Genomic DNA, 21,075 nt, shown 5'->3' on the forward strand with positions numbered 1-21,075 from the left:
CTATGCTATTGATCAGAAGGCCAGGGGTTCAAGCCCCAGCATTTACAAGTTGCCACTTTTACCCTCAACGCATATAACCCTCTCCGCTCCAGGTAGTCCACATCATGGCTGACCCTGTGCTCTGAAAATGTGAAGAAAAACAGTGGTGCAGTAGTGGCTCAAGTGGATAAGCCTCTGGGTCGTTGATTGGAGGAATGGGGTTCAAGCCCTGTTGGTCCCTTGAGCAAAACCCTTAACCTTCACTGCTCCAGGGGCGCAGTATCATGGCTGACCCTGTGTGCTGACCCCAACCCCAATATTCAATGTTCTAAACGCTGGTAAATTGTCCCCTCTTTTTTTCAAGCTCTTGCAAATTATCTAAATCTCTTCTATAAAAAAAATGAAGATGTGAACTTTCCGACATCATTTCAGGTGCTTGTCAATCTTTAAGGAGACATCAATTAAATTTTCATGTTACAAATGTTAGCATTTGAATGAAATACAGTATATAGTGTCAAAAATTATAAAAGCGGTGTAAACAGTGTAAGAACAGGACATTCAGAAAGATTTCAGCTTCATTTTTTCCTCACACGGCTGCTCCGGGTGTGTGTTCACGGTGTGTGTGTGTGTGTGTGTGTGTGTGTGTGTATGTGTTCACTGTTGTGTGTGTGCACTTTGGATGGGTTAAATGCAGAAAAAGGAATACTGAGTATGGGTCACCGTACTTAGCCGTATGTCACGTCACTTGATTTGTTTCTGTTTACAATAAATGTTTTGAACAGCAAGTCTTTTTTCAGTTTTAGATCGGATTATGATAGTGCAGTATAAGAGATAGAGGGCAGCGCTTGGCGGTGATGGGAGTCCTGATTTACAATGCAGACAGGGTTCGCTTTTATTGGACTTGTAGAGGACGATTTCAAGACATCTAGAAACAAAGAATTCTTTGTGGATAAAGATATGTCCATAAAACGGACACTGTGTCGATGTGCACATCCGATTTTATGGCAAGAGAAATTTCAGCCTGTAAAATTCAGAGGCTTTGAGCAATAATGGAACATAAGGAAAAGACAAAGATAAAAAATAAAATTTTCCACTGCCAGCAAACATCATTCACACTGCCTTCCGATTGGTATGAAATCCTCTCCTAACATGCTCTCCATATTTTCACACATTTACTCAATAAGGCATCCACTTTCTGGAGTTTATATAACACAGATGGCACGCAAATGTGTTGATTGGCATGTGATCAAAAAATTACACACTCACCTGATTTAAGCACAGCCAAGTTTAACACTTACTGAACATTATATCTAGTGAGCTATGTATGAGCTCAGAACTTTATTAATGAATCATTTGTATGGAAGAATGTACAAAAAGTGTGCACACAAACAGTTGAATTGAGTGTACGACAGAAACTATATAAATTAATATAAATTAATAGTATTGGTCTTGAATTAGTGTTATTTAAATTTACATAAAATTCAAAGCCTTGATGCTTGCGTAGAAGAACTGTGATCGGTTAACTACTGATTCAGCGAGGCATGACCCTTTCCAGTTCCTGCGAGTTTCCAGTGAGTCCACTGGAAACTCATCTCTTCTCTGAACACTTGACTAGCCCCTAACTTGTTCCCACTCAAAATTAATAAATAAATAAATAAATCTGCACTTACACTAGCTCTTACACTTCTAGTACTTTTAGCATTGTCTTCTTGTTTGATATACTGTATATCGCTATGCTTGTATTTCCTCATTTGTATGTCATAACGTATTTGTGTTATCTTCAGCTGTACCAAGAGTGGTGGCGGTCGTGTCACATTCTCTTGCAGCAGTAAAAGACGTGCATGACTAACCTGTCTTTAATGAATGACTTAATAAAGGACTTTGATATCAGGCTCACATTTTAAGGTCTTTCACACATTTTAAGGTATTTCTAAGGTGCTGGATTCTAGGTGCAGTGGTGGCTCTTGTTTGCAGATCAGAATGTTTGGGGTTCGAGATGCAACTGTGATTCCCACAGTTGCATCTTGAACCCCAAACATTCTGATCTGCAAACAAGAGCCACCACTGCACCTAGAATCCAGCACCTTAGAAATACATTAGAAATACATACATCTCGAGTAAGGCCCTAAACCTTCTCCCTAAGCTGGGTGATTGGAAGTGAAAGAACTTTGCTGTGCTGTAATGTACGTGTGACAAATAAAGCTTTCTCGATTCATTTTTGGACTACATTTTGGAATCTCTGATTTTGATTGTCAGTTCTGTCTGGGCCTTTTTTTTCCTAGACTGTACTTAAAAGCTTTCGTTGGATTAGTGTTTCTTAGCGTGAGTAAACTTTGAATTGCTCTTTCTGATCTTGATAGTAATAATGACAGTAGTATTAGTAGCTGTCACTAACTGACCTGTGCCCCTCTGCATGTGTGTGAATGAGCTGTGCCAATCAGGTCATGGACACAGACCATGTACTGTAGCTCCATCTGTCCCACACATGTGCTGAGCAGCTTTTTCGGTCCAATTTGCATCACACTTTCACAAGAATGACAGATAACAATATCATAAATATTGTACAAATGTGACACACACCATGCACAATTCTCTTTTATCTTAACCAGATGAATAAATATGAAAGACACAAACAAAAGTACAAAAACTGTTGTGTGTTTCATTGTCTATTTTACTTAAGGGGTTCTGCACATTTTTTGTTACATTTATTTTTTATATTTTATCTTAGTATTTTAACCCATTAAGCATCATGCATGAAGCTATTATCTATGCACTATTATTATGTTTTATTGCTTTGTCATTTTGAAGCACTGAGACCTGCTTCTGTGCATGAACTGGCTATACAAATAAATTTGCTTTGACTTTGCTTTGCCTAGAATAGTTTCTCTGGAAATCTTTGTGTGTCTGTGTGTGTGTGTGTATCTGTTTCCCTTAAACTTCAGACTGGCCGCAACACATATGCTCCGTTTCATAGACATAAACATTCACATGTGCTGAAAAACCCACTGTAGGAGACCACACTGCCATACAGGCAGCTTTGGAAACCCAGAGTTATTCCATGTCTGTGCTTGTTTTCCTGCTCCTTTCGGCCTGCCTGTGGTGTTTCAGCAACTGCCTCCATGCTAGAAAGCTCAATCAAAGCCTTATATAAGATCATGGCCTTGCTAGCAAAGTCTTCAAACTCCTTTACTGAGACCAAGAGTCTGCTCTGACCTGACCTGAGCTGAAGGTCTGTGTGACAGCAAAGAGCTAAAAGTGAGAAAGAGAGGCTATGAGAGAATCAGAGAGTGAGCGAGAGTGGAACATCTGCCTGACCTCTGGAAGGCTTGCTGCTATCCTGGCCAGGGACAATAAATTTCAAAAATGAAGAATTAAAATAAAGGAAGAGAAAAGCATGGAGGACGGCGAAGAATTCAGGTCTACGTCTAATGTTATTTTTAGTGGTCTACTACAGCTGGAGAGGGGAGAGTGAGGAGTGTGAGGCCCATACATTTACAAAAAAAAGATGGGAGGGAAGAAAAAATAGAATAGAAAAGGTCTTCAGAAATGAGCTGACAAGTCTCGCTGAGCACAGCAGAGATTATCGATTTAATTGCAGAAATAAGGCATTAGACACAACCGCCTGAGAAGCTAAATCATCTCCAGGTTTCGAGATGCATTTCAAACCTCAAGAATTCTTAATAGCAATAGCAATAACAATATAAAAGCTCTGAAGACCACTCTGAAATTCAGAAAGAACCTTTCTGCTCCCCAGAACCCATCCTCACCCTCAAACCCACACGAACGCAATACCAGTTTATAGATAGGAAGCCTTGCAGGCCAAATTCCACCGCACAATCCTGTGAGTAATGTCTAGTAATGCTGATTTTACGAGCATAAAAAGGTCTGAAAGATGGATGCCAGTCTCACTGGCTTTACCAACAACAATGAAGTCATGTGGCCAAGCTAATTAAACATAGATTGCGTTTCAACAGGATTTTACAGTCAAGGCGCAGAGGAAACCAAGCTGATTGCCAAGCATGCTGTGGCAGTAAACAACATTTTAAATGCTGATCCAAGTCTCAAGAATTGACATTTAGTCTACACAGTGGAAGTATAGCATCAACATCTTTACAATTACAAAAACAAAAGACTAAATGTTATGAGAAAGGCTCGGAACCTTGAAGATTAAGTGGGACACCAGAAACTTGATTTTCCTGACAGATTTCACTGAGCAAACAAATCCATCTAATCACACAGATTATTTGAGCTTGGATTTCTATCTGGGCAGATTTTTGCATGTTCTCCATTATCTGTGAATGAAGAAGTGAATAAATGCTCTATAAGCTTATGATGTGTCAAATAATCAAGTTTGCAACTGATTTACATTTCTGTTGGAATTCAACCGGGATCAAAACGTGCAGGAAAAGCAGTCAGATGCTTCCATCAGTCAAATCAAAACACCTGTAGCACTAACACATCTGTGAATGATGTGGTGTACCTCATCTGACTGAGGTTAGCTATGCGATTTAAGCTGCACCTCCTCTTTATTGCGCACAATTAGTGGCGTGTGCTTTAACGCCAGTCTTTCTCCATAGGCGGTAACTACCTGAGGCTATAAAAGCTACAATGATCCCTTTTTCCTGCCTCAAATTAACACTTACTCCACAACGTTCACGTAAGGTTGCAACCCAGTGAACTTTATTTCACTTTATGTCCCTTTTACAAACTTGCCCATAACTGAGACAGTTCTTGAGGAGCTATAAACCAAATAGAAAATAGATAAAATGCTGTTGTAGGATGTGTGACTGAAATTGAATACCTCTTCAGTTTTAAGACACTGAGAAAAAGAGAATATTTGCAAACAGTGCACAAAATCTTTAACGCTTTTGGTTATGAAGTGTACTTGTGAATTCTGACAGTCTCCCCTGGACCATGAAGTCTAGTGTCTCTCTGCAAGCTTATGCTGTTGCATAAATCAAACTGTTTGTCCCTTATCTGGCAGTAAACAGTTCCAGACAACAGCTTAGTACTGGGCTAGCTTTCCGCTCTGAGCTGAAGTCCAGCATTTGCTCTCTGGGACCTCTGACTCATGGTTAACATCTGAAAAGGTGAGCGGAAACTTCGCATCGTCCCACTAGCTGGCCTCATACAATACAATACCTTCTGCCTCGTCCAGACAGGAATTATCAAACCTAGCAAAGCCAGTGTGCAATCACGCCATGCAGGCCAGGCAAGGATGTGTGTTTTCATGTGTTTGTGCTGATGGAGTGAGTACAGCTGATATCTGGCAGTTCTACATTGAGCTCCAAGTATGAAATACGACCCTATGAAATATTACACCACGCCTTCAGGAAGGTACACTGCAGCTGTTCATTCTTCAGGGGTTCAGCATGAAGCTGAGGGTCACAGAGACACATTTCTGCAAACCGTTCCCTCAAACATTCAGAAAAGCAGCTAAAACAGCATGAAACTTCACCTGAATTTGTCATGTCATCAAGATTCATTTAAGCTTTTGGACCACCAGCCAAAAATCAATAGCTTTTACACTGGGTTTTAGGAATCTATTCAGAAAGCATGTTACATTCAGTTAATTAAAACTGTACAAGAAGTTATACCAGTCAACCGAGTCTAAAATTTAGTGTTTGCAGTTCACAAAAAAAAAATCTTCTCACTTTCTTGCTATGAAGAGAGATTTGCAGACACATTGGATTTAGGACACTCCCACTGGATCTAAAGCTCAGTGTATAAAACAGAAAACAATGAATTTTTTCCTGCAACAACTCTTCCAGCTTAATGTCATTAACTGAGTAGTCTATAACCGAGTCATTAACCGAGTCTTACGGCAGAAAAAAACAACAAAAAATCTGGGACTGGGAAACCTGCATACTCCACACCTTTAAAAGCACATATTTCACAGGGGTCTGCTGGATTCTGCCTATCAGCATCTATATATTACTGCCATATGTGCAAGAAAAGTGGAGACGCCAGGCCAAATGGTTTATATCAATTATAGCCGAGCAGTAATCTTAAGAAAGCACGAACGTCTTGCTAAGATGATAATGTGCTTTAGTCCAGATGTAAACGTTTTGAGTTGTGACAAACATCCCCCAACAAGCTGGAGAGACAAATGGCGTGAATATATTTGTACGTGATTTGCTCTGCTCACTTCACTAAAAGGATTAATGATGTCACTGGCACGGATTCAGGCATTGGCTTACAGAGTAGTAAACAACACCATCTATGTGCAAGCACCACAAAAGGACTAACATCCATTGCAAAACTGATATTGGCGCCAATGGTTTCAATTAACTATGTCCTCTCTGCAATACAAATCAAGCAAACAGTGACTTGGCAAACACAAAAAGAGAAACAGATCAATCAGCCAAATGTTGCTCATGAAACAATGCCAAAGAAATTATTTCGATCAAACGTTTTAAACGGCAATGCCATACAACACAACATCACATAAACATAATAAACCAACCCAGGTCTATATTCAGCTCTCTGAAACCCTCTGCATATCTCATTTAACCTGGATAATATTCATTTCAGTACAATTTCAATGTCTACGCCTATATCCCAACAGACAGGATAGTCTGTGAAGCGTGTTTTACAGTGAGGTCTGTATTTTCCAGCATTTCTTCTAGAGGCAATTGTGGCGGCCAACACCAACATCGTGCTCACCAGTCCTGTACGGGCTCCAGGCCGCCTGTCTGAGACTCTGGGCCTCTGTGGGCTCTGTCCTCTAAATGAGGACTGGTAGAGATTAGCCAGATGTTGAAACAAAAAAAAAAACACCGTGCTAAAGAACAACAGAAGGTCTCCAGGGGCATTTGTAAGGGTGTACGGTGTTAATCCTTAACAACCAGCCCTTTTCAATAAGGTACTGGATAAGTCATAAACGTTAACTTTCTTCCTTACAAATTTTAGATTACCAGCAAGCTTTGACTCCAGAATGTTAATAACTTAGATGTTTGCTAGACAGATGTGTTAAAGTATTGACTGTGTGCAAAGTACTGAGTGTGTGCATGTGAAAAAAAAAGAAAGGGATATTTGGTGGAAACTTCTAGGTATCCTTTCCTTGAAGTGTATATGAGGTCACTGTCCTAGATGATTACGTGCTAAAGCTGAAGCTTGGTGAGATATCTGTGTATGTGTGTGTGTGTGTGTGTGTGTGTGTGTGTGTGTGTGTGTGTGTGTGTGTGTGTGTGTGTGTGTGGTGATGTCATCTTCACACTCTGGAGTACACACTCATGCCAAGATCTCAGGAAGGCCAGAGTGCAGAGAAGAATAAAGCAAAGCAATGACACACGAGTAGAAGATAAGCTGTTCCTTATTATATATTTAGTAGGAATCCCCAAGTGAATAAAGCCTTATGGGTCCACCATCAACAATCTGATGGATCACCCGGACCCCCCAAAATAAAAACAACTTGTTCACAAAACAAGAGCTCTACCGTGGTTGTTCATCAGCACAATATCATGATAGACTTATTTAAGCGTTACTGAGCAGACAGCTAATGCTCGCGATTTCGTCCAACTGTCAAAACAATTCTGACTGCCAAAGCACACAGATCAGGTACACTCAATGCGCGCATGTAACCACATTCATCCAGGAATATGATATAGAGCCAGGGCATTGTGCACGTGCATGTATCCGTGTAATTACCGAGAAGCCCTCGAGCTGGAAATGGAAACATTTCTTAGTACCACCGAACCTCAGGAAATGGGATAAAACAGAAACACAATTGGAACACGCCCTGCATAGCTGCAGTTAGAAGTGAATTGTATCTCCCATGATGCAACAAATCACAGCATGTTAGAAATAGAAATACTATTTACACATAAAACCACATATTCGTTTTCATTTGTATATGGATTTTAATAACAGATATTTCCACAAAGCAGATTTTTACAGAAAATAGATTTAGATCCCTAATGAGCAAGCCAGAAGTGGAAGTGGTGAAGGAAGAACTAGACTAAAAAGAGAACACATTCCCTTTTGTTGATAGTGACTTGCTCAAGGGCACCTCAGTCGTGGTATTGCCGGCCCGAGACTCGAACCCACAACCTTAGGGTTAGGAGTCAAACTCTCTAGCCATTAGGCCATGACTTCCCCATCTTCTTTAGTTAGGGGTAGTTAGGGCCACAACAGATGATCCACATGTTTAATTTGGCACAGATTTTATGCCGGATGATCCTTTCTGATGTGAGCATCCCGTTTTTATCTTGGCTTGAAGAAATACACTCCACACCTATTTGCCACAAATACACACAGTCAGCTGGTCGATGTTGCTGTCAATCGTCTCTATAGTTTCGACTTCCGACAAAACCTGCGTCATCTATTAATATGAATCTTAGTGCTGGAAAGCTACTAAGTACTATGTTATAATTGTGTTCGACCTCTTCTTACCTCTGGTCAGTGGTCATTAGCGAAGATGTTCACAAGGTATTTCTGCATATTGCATAAGTTTGCATGTGTGTGTTGTGTATCGGTTCCAGTTTTCCAAGCAAGTTGAACTTCGTCCATGAAAGAGGCGGCTGAGCAGAGCACATTGCCACATATGGAAATAATACAAACTCAATGCTACATTCTTAAGCAATGCTATGGTGTAATGCTAAGGTGCATCAGAAAATGATTATTTCACATAACCTGCCAGCTACGTGAAAACTTTTGCCAGAATCCATCAGGAATTAAAAGAACATAAAGAAAGATTAGTTTTTTCTTCTTCTGAGTAATAGGAAAGCTAAGGCCTGAACTTTGTGTTAGGTCTATTTACATTTCAATTTTTCCATACTGGGACAGCTGATTTAGTGACTACGTATGGTTGGATATTTAAAAGATATTTACCTCAAAATCACCTCAAAGCTTTTTCGTACTCCATCAGGAAAGAATCTGGCCATGATGCCATTTTGGACAGATGAGTACAGAATTAGGTGTGCCACTGAAAAAACCCAGCATGGCTGATATGTCAGACAATCCAAATATCCAATTATCCAAAATGATAAAAAAAAAAAAGTGGTGTCTTTAGATGAAGGCGCAAGCAAGATCTTTACATTCAGGTTGTGAAAGTGTTTAGGCTGTCTGTAATGGAAATTTCAATGTCACGCCAAGGTAGCAAAAAACACAATGCAGACTGCAATTTGGGGTGTTTCTCCTTAAACGTTCTTTAATAGTAGCGCCACTGTGATTCTTTCCAGCTGTGAGGTGAACTAGCAAAAATAAATAAATAAATAAATTTAGCATGATGAAGGGAAATGGAACGTAACTGTGGCTAACAAATTAAACCTCAGCACCGAGCTAAGCCATCTTCCACAATACTGCAATGTGAGTATTAGTTATCCATCACCAAATGCCGAGTGGAGTTATTCTCGGCAGACTGTGGCAAATCACAACCAACCTGTGAGCAACAGCCAGACGCAATCAGGCGAACAACATTCATCTGTCTGAGATGGATGGTTACCTTGGCACGGTGTCATGTGTAGGTGCTTATGTATCTGTGTATCTGTCTGTCTGTTTTCCTCTCGAGACATTCACCTGAATGCAGCTTTCAGTGAGTGGAAAGGTGGCTGGCAGGTGTTAGGAATGTGTTTTTGGGGAAAGAGTGTGCTCACGTTAAAAGAGCCGAGTGTTGACCTGGAAAGAGCTGCTGGTAAATATTCAACGTGCAGAGGAAAATATGGATATAGCAAATAAGCAAAAAAAGATGAAAAAAAGGAAGGTGAATTTTAACTCACGTAGAAGATCCTTTTAATTCCAGGAGCCAGGTTGCTTGCATGGATCCTCCACTGGAACGGTTTGGGTGAGTTGAGCACAAAGACCAGCGGCTTTTGGTGCACGGATAGGGAGTGGATGGGACACAGGTGTAATGCCACCTAGAGACAAAGGAGATGAAAGAGTTCAATCAAAGTGCTGGACAGGAAGAAAGAACAGACACATGAAGAGAAGATGCATAACAGAGCAATGTGACAAGACAAAGAAGTGATTTATAAAAGACAGGAAGAACACATGGGGTCTTACATCTGAAGCACTGTTTGTGCTGGATTATTTTTACCCAAAGATCATCTGCAATGTGATTCTAAAGGGTTTATTACATAAATATATCTGAGTAATTACAAAATGAACACATCACATCCGGCATCATGTGACACATTAATAATACAGCCATTAATACAACTGTTCTCATACAGGATCAAAATTATATCTGTCCTTGGTAATAACAAAAATAATCCCCCACAACCCTTAACCTAAACTAACAAAAATGAGCCTTTCTTCTCTTTTGTACTTAATTTCACATGTTTAGACAAGCAGGCTTGCAGTGTCGATCGTTCCCATGTCATTACCACAGATTTTTTTGTCGTTCTTTATCACAGATTTTTTTTGTTGTTGCTGTTTACACAAACTCAATCCTGATATCGTCACAGTGACTGCCAGAGAGCAATGTTGTTTGGAAGACCGAAATAAAGTGTGGGCTGCACTGGCGTTTGAACTTTCACACACTGGCTCTTTTGTTAGAAACTGTTTTAAAAGAAACCCCTCATACCACACGCTGCCGTTTTTCTGCTGAGCTTGCCTCTTGGACCGATTAGATCAGTGTGGTCTCCAACTCAATGCAAGAGATCCAGGAACCAAACTAAGGCTGTTGAGCTGAAGAGATGAAAGCCAACACACTGGGATTTGCTTCTTCTCATCATCACCCAAACACACACCACAACAAACCAGCTAAGATTAGCAGCAGCCTGTGTGTTATTGCCAATCTCATCCCCACAGAAACAAACAGCTCAACGTAGTAGATGGATTTCTTTCGACTACGTGTGGGAATATTTAATTAAACATAAAGTATTAAACTTGCCTAGACCCATGAAGACAGTCAGCTTCATATACACACATACACACACACACACACCCCTAAGGAAACCATCACAAAAGCCTTCTTAATCTAAATCAAAGTAATTAGATAACCCTGGCAAATATGCTCTACATGCTACAAACAAAAACATGTTTATTTTTAGTTTTGTATCATCACAATTCATGCACAAAGAAATCTGTGCTGTCTTGCACACTTCATCCTGTAGATCTGTATCTCCACAGAGAATGCACTAACTCTTCCCTCACACTCAATCACATCAGAGATCGCATTTCTCTTTATTCACATGTATTTGTTTGGCCAAAGTGACTCATAAAAGAAGAAAAGCTCAATCCAAGCACAACAGTGAGATAAGTGCGGCTAAACTAACACTGCATCAGCTAACAAAAAAACAAATAGTTGTAGGAAAAATTACAACTCTGGGGTTCGAGGAACTAATAGTATTACATACGGAAGTCACATTTATGAGCAAATGCTTAGATACTCATCAAATACTTTAGTAGGACACTGTACACCTTCTGATTCATGCAGTTTTCTAATCAGCCAATTATCTGGCAGTTGTGTAATGCATAAACTTATATAGATATGGGACAACCAGAACGAACAAAAAATAAAGATCTCAGTGACTTGATCGTTGGTTCCAGACAGTACTGCAGATCTCCGGGGATTTCCAAACCCAACAGTCTCTAGAGTTTACTCAGAAAGGTATCTTATGTATCTGCAATGTAAAAAACATCCAGTCAGCTAAGCAGTTAAGCAGTTCTGTCAACGGAAACATCTTGTTTGTGAGTGAACAACAGGAGGATGGCCAACCCGGCTCGAACTGACAAAAAAGCTCCAGTAACTCAGCTAATAATTTTATACCACTGTGGTGAGCATCAAACCAACTCAGTATGCTCAGCATGTCAATCCTTGAGGTTGATGGGCTATAACAGCCGGAGAACACATCAAGGAACAGAAAGCTGAGATTATAGTGGGGACAAGATCACTAAAGTGGACAGTTAAAGACCAGCAAAATGAAGCCTGATTTCTGTACCTCTTCAACACATTAAACCATAACTGCTCAGTTGTATCCTGTCTCAGCTGTAAGATACTTTAGATAAACATATCAGCCAAATGAGGTGAATCTTAAAATAATCTCATTTCATCAACCAAACATTAATTAAAGTCATATTTGTATTTTTGAATACAAAGTGAAAACAGTACTGAAGACTCTGCTGGGCTATTATATAATATATGTGTGTGTGCATATGTGTGTGTGTGTGTGTGTGTGTGTGTGTGTGTGTGTGTGTGTGTGTGTGTGTGTGTGTGTGTGTGTGTGTGTGTGTGTGTGTGTGTGTGTGTGTGTGTGTGTGTGTGTGAAGAGCGTTGAAGGAGAAAGTGACTGTGTTAAGCAATATGCTAATGTAAATACCGCAAAAATCAACACAGAAAGAAAGAGAGAGAGAGAGAGAGAGAGAGAGAGAGAGAGAGAGAGAGAGAGAGAGAGAGAGAGAGAGAGAGAGAGAGAGAGAGAGGCCTTCGAAGAGGAACAAATGGAACAAATTACTGAGTGCTTATCACAGGGAGAGCTTGGCAGATGCAGAATACACACACACACACACATGCACACACACACACACACACACACACACACACACACACACACACACACACACACACACACACACACACACAAGAAGGCCTCCCTAAGCACTTTGCTCCTTTCTTTTTTTTCACTTGATGACTTTTTCCTCTCGTCTCCTCTTGTCATAAGTGGAAAATGTGTGATAAGCACATGATGTCAGTAAGCCTCCTATAGAGGATCTGTTCCGGGAATACAAAAAACAACCGTGACTCACAAAACTGATCTCAGCTTTTAGACAAAGGGGAGAAATAGAACTGGCAAAAGACAGGAATGAGTAAAATGAGAGGAAATGAGAAAAAGGATAGGGTTAGCCATGAACTGCAGGAATCCAACACAACATATATACATGTTATATTACTCATTCACTCACTCATTTTCTACCGCTTATCCGAACTACCTTGGGTCACGGGGAGCCTGTGCCTATCTCAGGTGTCATCGGGCATCAAGGCAGGATACACCCTGGACGGAGTGCCAACCCATCGCAAGGGCACACACACACTCTCATTCACTCATGCAATCACACCATGTTATATTATATTACTTATATTTATTTATATTTGCATTTATGATTCTTTTAATAGTTAAAGGTTCTTGGTTTAGGTTACACACTCTCTACTGAACTAAAAATCTTTAAAAAATTAAGAAAGCAGTCATTTTTCTAGAAACACAGTAGACAGCCAGGCAGCCAGGAAAACAGTTAGAGAAAAGACAGACAAACTGACAGACAGATAAAGCAGACAGACTGACAGACATACAAGCAGACAAACAGATTAACACAAATAGAAAATCAGACAAAGCAACAGACAAAGAGATAGACATTTAGTTAGACAATCATTCAGACCGACATACATAGAGACAGACTTGTATACAACAAATATCAAGCACCTTGTATTAGAGAGAGAGAGCGATAAAGACAAAAAGAGAGATACTGACAGACACACACAGCTAGAGAGAGAGAGAGAGAGAGAGAGAGAGAGAGAGAGAGAGAGAGAGAGAGAGAGAGAGAGAGAGAGAGAGAGAAACTTAAGCAGAATCTTAACTTCATACTGAAAAACCCCATAGTTCCTCAGTATGAGTCAGAAGCAATGAACGCACACTCAGTATTGAAGGGCCGATCAAACTGGAAGGTGAGAAGCAAATTACCACACACACACACACACACACACACATACACACACACACACACCTATTTAACACTTTCCTGATGACTAGAGTCACAGATGAGCTCAACAACTCACACCGGGCCAATTAACTCGATCCATCAACATAACACACTCTCAGAGGAGAGCTTAATGATGGGGCCTGATCCCCATTTCTTAGTCATGATACAGCTGATCTCATCCTCCTATAAGGATTACTGAGAGTAAACCACATTCCACCCAACCTGCAACATGTTCTCATTTACTCTCTCTCTCTCTCTCTCTCTCTCTCTCTCTCTCTCTCTCTCTCTCTCTCTCTCTCTCTCTCTCTCTCATGTCCCTCCCTCATCCTCTTTAACCCCTTAAACTCCCTCCTTATTACTCAGTTATTCAACTTAAAGCATGTTGAATTATACTGATTTAACAGCAAAACGAATATCAAAGGTATGTAGTTACAACAATGAGGTATGTAAATCTGGACCAGGCAGCAGTTTTGGGGAGGCCATGGGATTAACTTTCTCTTTTTCACTCAAACACACTCACACACACAATCACAGCTGCCAGAGGAGCCCTGATGTAGAAGTCTTGACTAGATCAACTGCTGCATTCACATATTGACAAAATGAAAATATACTACACAGTGATGTGAAATGGTGCTACAGTAAGATACAGATCAAGATGAATGAATTTTGCTATGGCAAATTACTGGAATCTACTGTAGCTTTTGTTTGAATAGAAGCTCCCATAAACGAAGGATGGGAAATGAAGAGAAAACTTCTACTAATTATACGCTTGCTGTAAAGATGAACAGATGAAAAATAACCTCTTGTGGGTTTATGCTTAATTTGCTGAGGTCTTTTAAGCTGATTTATACAGAAAGTGCTTCTAACGAAATAAAACATGTTCTGCACTAAAAACAGATCTTTTTTAGAGATTTTATGAACTATATAATAATTAATATATAATGTATATATAATATTATCTTAATATTATTAAAACATTTCATTTAGACTCCAGTTTAATACTTTTTAATTATTTAGAGCGTTATAATTCACGATCCACACCGCCACTGCTTCACAACACCAGGATCCTTGGTTTGAGCCTGAGCTAAGTTTTGTGTGGTTTAATATAGCACCATGGTCTGGATTCATTTAACTGTGTAGCGCACCAGTCATATATGATTGAAATGACAATAAAAGATTCTTGACCTGATTTTGAGGTGGGTGTGCAGTGTTTGAGTATTTTTAGGGCTTTCAAGTTGGCTATATAATAAATTCAATAAATGCATCCCAATTAATTCACATGGTACAGTTTTCATAACTTCAGAAAATGGCCTTTAAGATATTTGCACATAAACAAACAAGGCTAAGCCAAAATCTCATTATTCTCTATTAAAGGTTTCTTACCAGCAGATCTGTGTGTGTGGCAGGTGTGATAGATGAGAGAGGGTGTTAAGTAGTAGACACAAGCCAGAGAGTAAGTGGAGGAGAGAGAGAGAGAGAGAGAGAGAGAGAGAGAGAGAGAGAGAGAGAGAGAGAGAGAGAGAGAGAGAGAGAGAGAGAGACGGATGGAAGATAGACGAATAGGCATGGGGAGGTGTGAGTATCTGCTGTATTTTGCAGGCTGTGCCATTAAACACTGTCTGAAAGGTGAGACGTGGAAGTTTGTCTTACTCGTCTGGGCTGATCAAGTTGCGCCGAAACAACAGCCAAACAGCTGCAGTCACAAATCCCTTAATGTACCGAGACGAGACAAATCAATATAACACGCAAAGTAAAAGCACCCAGACTCTACAAGTGTAACCTTGCATTCCTGTTTAATGGTGACAAGTTACTAATGTCTCTGAAAGCAGCATTCCTGTTTTTACCCTGTGTTTACCCGTCAGTATAATTTTTTCACTTATACACTGTTCCATGTTTCTCTAATAATTACAATATTCATGTTTCTTTTATTTATTTGTTTGTTTGTTTGTTTGATTGTTTCTTTTATGCATAATTCTCATAAATACAGATAATACCTAGCCCTAACAATACGATGTGCATTTATATTACAAAATAAGCTGTGGCTAGACCAGGGAGAAAAAAAGCTTGATTGAATTTTCTTGATTCGATTCAGTGCACTGAAACTTTGTAATGAATTGTGTTACATAAATACAATTTGTGTTTATAAAATCCAACAAAATTTGATCATGTATTTTCAAGGCTCTGTATAAAATCACTCACAACCGCACAGGGTTGAACCCAGGTCAGTAGGGTAGTAGGGTAGTCATGTGTCCAGCTGCACTATTCTAGCACACATGCATGAATCATGTTCGTTATCACTACAGTTATTTCTTCCCATCAGAGCAGATATGAAGATTTGAAAACACTATATGAGTTGCGGACGCTCACTCTACATATATGAAAAGCGCAATTATTAAACTTCTGTTGTGATGAGAAACTCAATATTATCTGTGAACTAAAAGTAATATCTTCTCATAAATCTGATCTAAACATATTTTCTTTTATTCAGCATAAATACTTGCCATATACGTCACTATATTTTACCCGCATTTATCTGCAACAGTGCTATTCTCCTGACTATCATCATGTTTTATCTGGACCAAAAACAAAATTTTTTTTTAGTTTAATTTGAGACTGATGCCAGCAGTCAGAGCACTCAGTCATCCACTTCCAGAGAAAATGACTGCTCATCTATGGTTAAATCAGGTTTAACACACAGTCTATGAGAGATCATATACTGACAAATAAAGAAAAAAAGAAAAGCAAAGAAAACAAGCACTATATGTTAAATATCACAGATTCTTTTTAATATGACCAGTAGAGAAACATCACCCTTATGTATCTCTCTCCTGTGAAAAGTTAATAATAAATCTCTCTCTCTAAACTCTGACAGCCGCTAGCTTTCACGTCCTGCTGTACATGGGTATTTCCTCTGTTGACAAGGTTCCATTATTTGACCCACGGCACTTGCAGATTCCAGGAAAAACTCATAATGTCAAATTTGCCTCTTGCTAATGCTAGTCGAGCGAAACATCTAGCCGACTGGCAGCGGAACAACATAATAGAAGACAAATTAAACCCAAGACAAATAAGAAACAACGAAACAAAAAGAGCAAGAACTGGTTCCTAGTAAAGTGAAAACTCCGGGAAGCAGCATGTTTGGCAGTGTTCAGAAAACCACGGGGAAATGGCTGTTGAGGAAAGTATTGGAGAAGAGATTGTGCCAAATGTTTCTAGTTTTTTGACATTGTGGAGAGGAAATGGCTCGACAGGAATTGCCTGACAGAATGTCTTTGTAATGTTGTGTTCAGCTCTACATCATACTGTACTAAAGAACAAGTAAGAAATAAACCGCTTATACAGTATTGCTAAAGAAAAATACTGAACTACAGGGTGGTGTGATGCGGTCCAGCTCAAAACAGAGAGCCAATACCACCCTGAAATTCATTCATTTCCAGATATTCTGAGGTATTTTATTCCTATCATATAACAGCTATAACAACAGATTGATTGATTATTTCTTTGGAGCATTTGCAAGTTACTGTTATAACATATATTAAATCAGAACCATTATAAATGTTAGTATATTGTTATTGTATAAAAATGATAATGCTGTTGAGGATATTAATAATATGGCATATTAACACAAGTGTAAATGTTTCAGGATAGAGATATACACCGAGCAAACGCTTTATTAGGAACACTTGTACACCTAATCACGCATGCAATTATCTAATCAGTCAATCGTGTGGCAGCAGCAGTTGATTTCAGTGATGTTGACTGTGGTATTATTGTTGGTGTCAGGTGAGCTTGTTTAAGCATTTCTACAAGTGCTGATGTCTGAATTTTCCCACAAAACATTTTCTAGAGTTTACTCAGAGTGGTGAAAATACATAAAACACATCCAGTGAGTAGCAGTTCTGTGGACAGAAACTCCATGCTGAATAGAGAAATCAACAGAGAATACCCAGACCGGCTCAAGCTGACTGAAAGGCTGCAGTAACTGAGATGATCACAGATGCACAATTGTGGTGAGCAGAAATGCGTCTCAGAATGTGCAACACAAGAAACCATGAGGTGGGTGGACTACAACAGGAGAAAATTACATCAGGTTCCACTTCTGTCAGCCAAAAACAGAAAGCAAACACTGCAGAGGACACAAGCTCTTTCTCAAAATCTTTACAGCTGAAGACTGGAAAAACAGAACCCTGTCTGATGAAACTTCAGCTGAAGCACACATACATGTATGATACGGTCAGAATTTGGCACCAACAGCAGCAATGTGTGATGGTGTAGGGAACGTTTCCTTGGTACACTTTGATTGGTTAATACCAATCAATCATCATATATGCCACAGTCTTTTTGAGTATTGTCCCTGGTCACATTTATCTTTACATGGGCACAGTTTTCCATCTTCTAAGGGCTACTTCCAACATAATAATGCACCAGGTCACAGAGCAAAAGCCAGCTGAAGCTTGTTTCATAAAGGTGATAATGAGTTTTTCACTGGTCTTTCCAGTCACTGGATATAAATCCAGTAGAACACCATCAAGATGATGCAGAAGGATAGGTGGAAGATGTGCCTGACAAATCTGAAGGAACTGATTGATGCAAGCATATCAACATGGACCAGAACCTCAAAGAAATGTTTTGAGACCGAGAATCGAGACTGCTGAGAGTAAAAAGAAACCTTACCCAGTAGTATGGTGTTCCTAACAAAATTCACAGTGAGAACAGTACATAGCTGAAACAGCTGATGGCTAGTGTGTGAAGGGTCTGCGGTGATATTTGCCTGAATATATAACGTATACACATGTTTATATACTTACAGTATATATAACGCTGCAAAAAAAGAAAAACCTGATAATGAAAAACAGTTTCAAAATTAAAAAATTCTGGCTTTGAGTTTGTTTGTGTTTCACTGAGAGATGGTTTCTCTGTTCTGACCCATTTTGTGTGTGAGTGAAAGATGGCATCTTGGTTCTTTCTGGATGACTGAGGTGGAATAAAGAAGGTCTCTTTACAGCGGTGAAGAAAGAGAAAAGGGGAGAGAGAGAGAAAAAAGCCTATTGAATGATCCTATCGCGCTATTCAGTGATCTGAAGCTATGAAGCCTTATGACGCTGTGATAGCAATCAGTCTGCCTCCGGCAAACTCTCTCTCACACACACACACACACACACACACGCCATAGACCCTCATCATGAATACAGCCATATCTACTTCATCAGATCAGTGCACTGCCCTCCCGGAGCCCAGAGGCAGACCCATAACCATAACATATTGTTTGTGTGTGTGTGTGTGTGTGTGTGTGTGTGTGTGTGTGTGTGTGTGTGTGTGTGTGTGTGTGTGTGTGTACTCATTGTTTTGAGTCTCCTGACATTATCTGTGTACACATGAACCTGACCTCATTAAATCAAATTTTCCTTGATAAACATGTCTATCTCCCTCACTCTCTCTTTGTCTTTATGTCTGTCTATGTCTCTGTACATCTCAGTCAAATATTTATTTACGTTTCATATGGATCATAGCATTAAGTTTATATTAGAATGTAAGGTTTGAGGCTTTGGGGTTTAAGGTTAAGCTGTAGATCTGATATTAGATTTGGTGAGTTAGGGTTAAGGATTCTGTGTGTACACAGCAAAAACATCCCAATTCATACAAATGTAGTAACGTGAAGAACTAAGAAGAAGAAGAAAAAAAAGAAGAAGAAAAATCTGATATAATAAGAGTATTAACAGTATTGTGTGTGTGTTGTGTGTGTTTGAGATAAAGCAGACATTGCTTAGCTTCAGTAGCTCAACGTCATTTGTGCCTGAGGTATCACCTTTTCTGCCCTTAACTCAGCCATGTCACACCTCCCACCTCTCTATCAGAAAATTCCACCTGATAACTCAATCATTCTCTCAGCCACAGCCAAGAGCTGCTGTTTGATGTTTGCCTTTCGCTAAATTGATTAGACAAATACAGCCTGCGAGGGAGATTACAGCTCCGCCAGGCCTTGTTTATTTTCAGCTATGGATAACAGCTCGGGCCTCTTCTCTTTTTGCTATGCTGTCGCTAGAAGGAATTTCACTTGTTTATTAAAAAATAGATACCGAACACTTGTTTTTGCAACTCCAGAAGGGGAAATGACACCAAGCAGGAAAGACCTGATAACATCCAGCAATCCAAAGTGCATGGAAAAGACAGTAGCAAAAGGTTAAGAGATACAGAAATGGAACCACACTGCTAAAAGTCAGAGAGAGTTTAGTCACTTCTCTCACTAGAACATCACCCATGTGTCCCAGATGCTGTTTGCTCAGTCTTGGTACAGCATATTCTCATAGCAAACTGTCTCTGTTTGGATGATGGTTTAAAAAATAACGATTATGTAGTAAAAAATAAAGCAAAGTAAAACTAGCTATATTATCTGTAAGACACAGCTGGACTGCAGAGGGACTGTACATCCATAACACTAGTGACAGAGCAGATCGTTATTTACATTATTTACTGTCAAGTGTCACCCAAATGAGGATGAGGTTCCCATCTGAACCTGGTTCCTCTCAAGTCTTCTTACTCATATGATCTCAGGGAGAATTTCCTTGCCACTGTCACCTCCGGCTTGCTCAATAGCGAAAATTGTTCGTTAGTAGTAGATATATAGTAACTTAAATTTAAACTTTAAACTTAAAATTGTTGGTTTATTTCTGCTTTGAGACAATATGAACTGTTAAAAGCGCTACACAAATAAATTGAGTTAAATCAAATTGAATCTTATTAGAATTTATTTAAACAAGAAACTTTAGAAGGATGATGTACATAGAACAAGTGCCATTATAGGGTGCTATTGTTAGCCTGATTAATAAGAAACCTTACAGAGCAGAGGAATGATACATAGCACAACGTAGCTAATTTCAATACACAATCGCCTGAATAACACATTTGTAAAGCAAATTTTGTAAGCTGCTTCTTGCCCTTATTCAAGGTTAGCACTGAGAAGCAGGCTTTCCTAAAATAGTGAATAGTGTAGAAATAAAAAGGTCTTATTTAGTTTTATTTAATTGTATAAAATACACTTCATTTAAATGCAAAATAAAGTGAGAGTAATGGCTGTATTAATGCCACAAGAAAATCCTGAACTTATTAAACTTTTAGAAAAGTTAACTGGAGAAACCCAAACCCATCCCCCCACTGCACCCCCAACACACACATACACACACATGGAGACAAGCTGAAGGCAAGCAGCTGAAGGTGATGTCATCGTTTGAATGAGGTGAAAACGACACACATGCATAACACCTTCAGCTTCACCCTCAGTCTGCTCCTACAATCCTTCCTTTTCCTCTCTTTCTCTCATACTGTATTACAGCTCCTTTTTCACTTTATTATGAATCTCCATTCACCACTTACATCCAGGCCTTTCTGCATCCATCTGGCATGTTAATTAACATGAACGCAGCTGTGATCTCGTGCCAACATGCTGGTTTGTTTCTTATC

The 21,075-nt window shown here is 39.5% G+C and overlaps 1 protein-coding gene across 2 annotated transcripts in view; it reads right to left on the minus strand.

Annotated features, from left to right (window-relative positions):
* tgfbr3 (transforming growth factor, beta receptor III) overlaps positions 1 to 21,075 on the minus strand; it is a 94,072-nt gene that overhangs the window by 32,953 nt on the left and 40,044 nt on the right. For both annotated transcript variants that reach the window (XM_027147419.2, XM_047813393.1), the window contains exon 4: positions 9,699 to 9,836. In XM_027147419.2, the coding sequence (XP_027003220.1) occupies positions 9,699 to 9,836 (138 nt within the window). The remainder of the gene's footprint in view (positions 1 to 9,698; positions 9,837 to 21,075) is intronic.

The sequence above is a fragment of the Tachysurus fulvidraco genome, chromosome 5 (genome assembly GCF_022655615.1).
Source record: "Tachysurus fulvidraco isolate hzauxx_2018 chromosome 5, HZAU_PFXX_2.0, whole genome shotgun sequence".
NCBI classification, from domain to species: domain Eukaryota; kingdom Metazoa; phylum Chordata; class Actinopteri; order Siluriformes; family Bagridae; genus Tachysurus; species Tachysurus fulvidraco.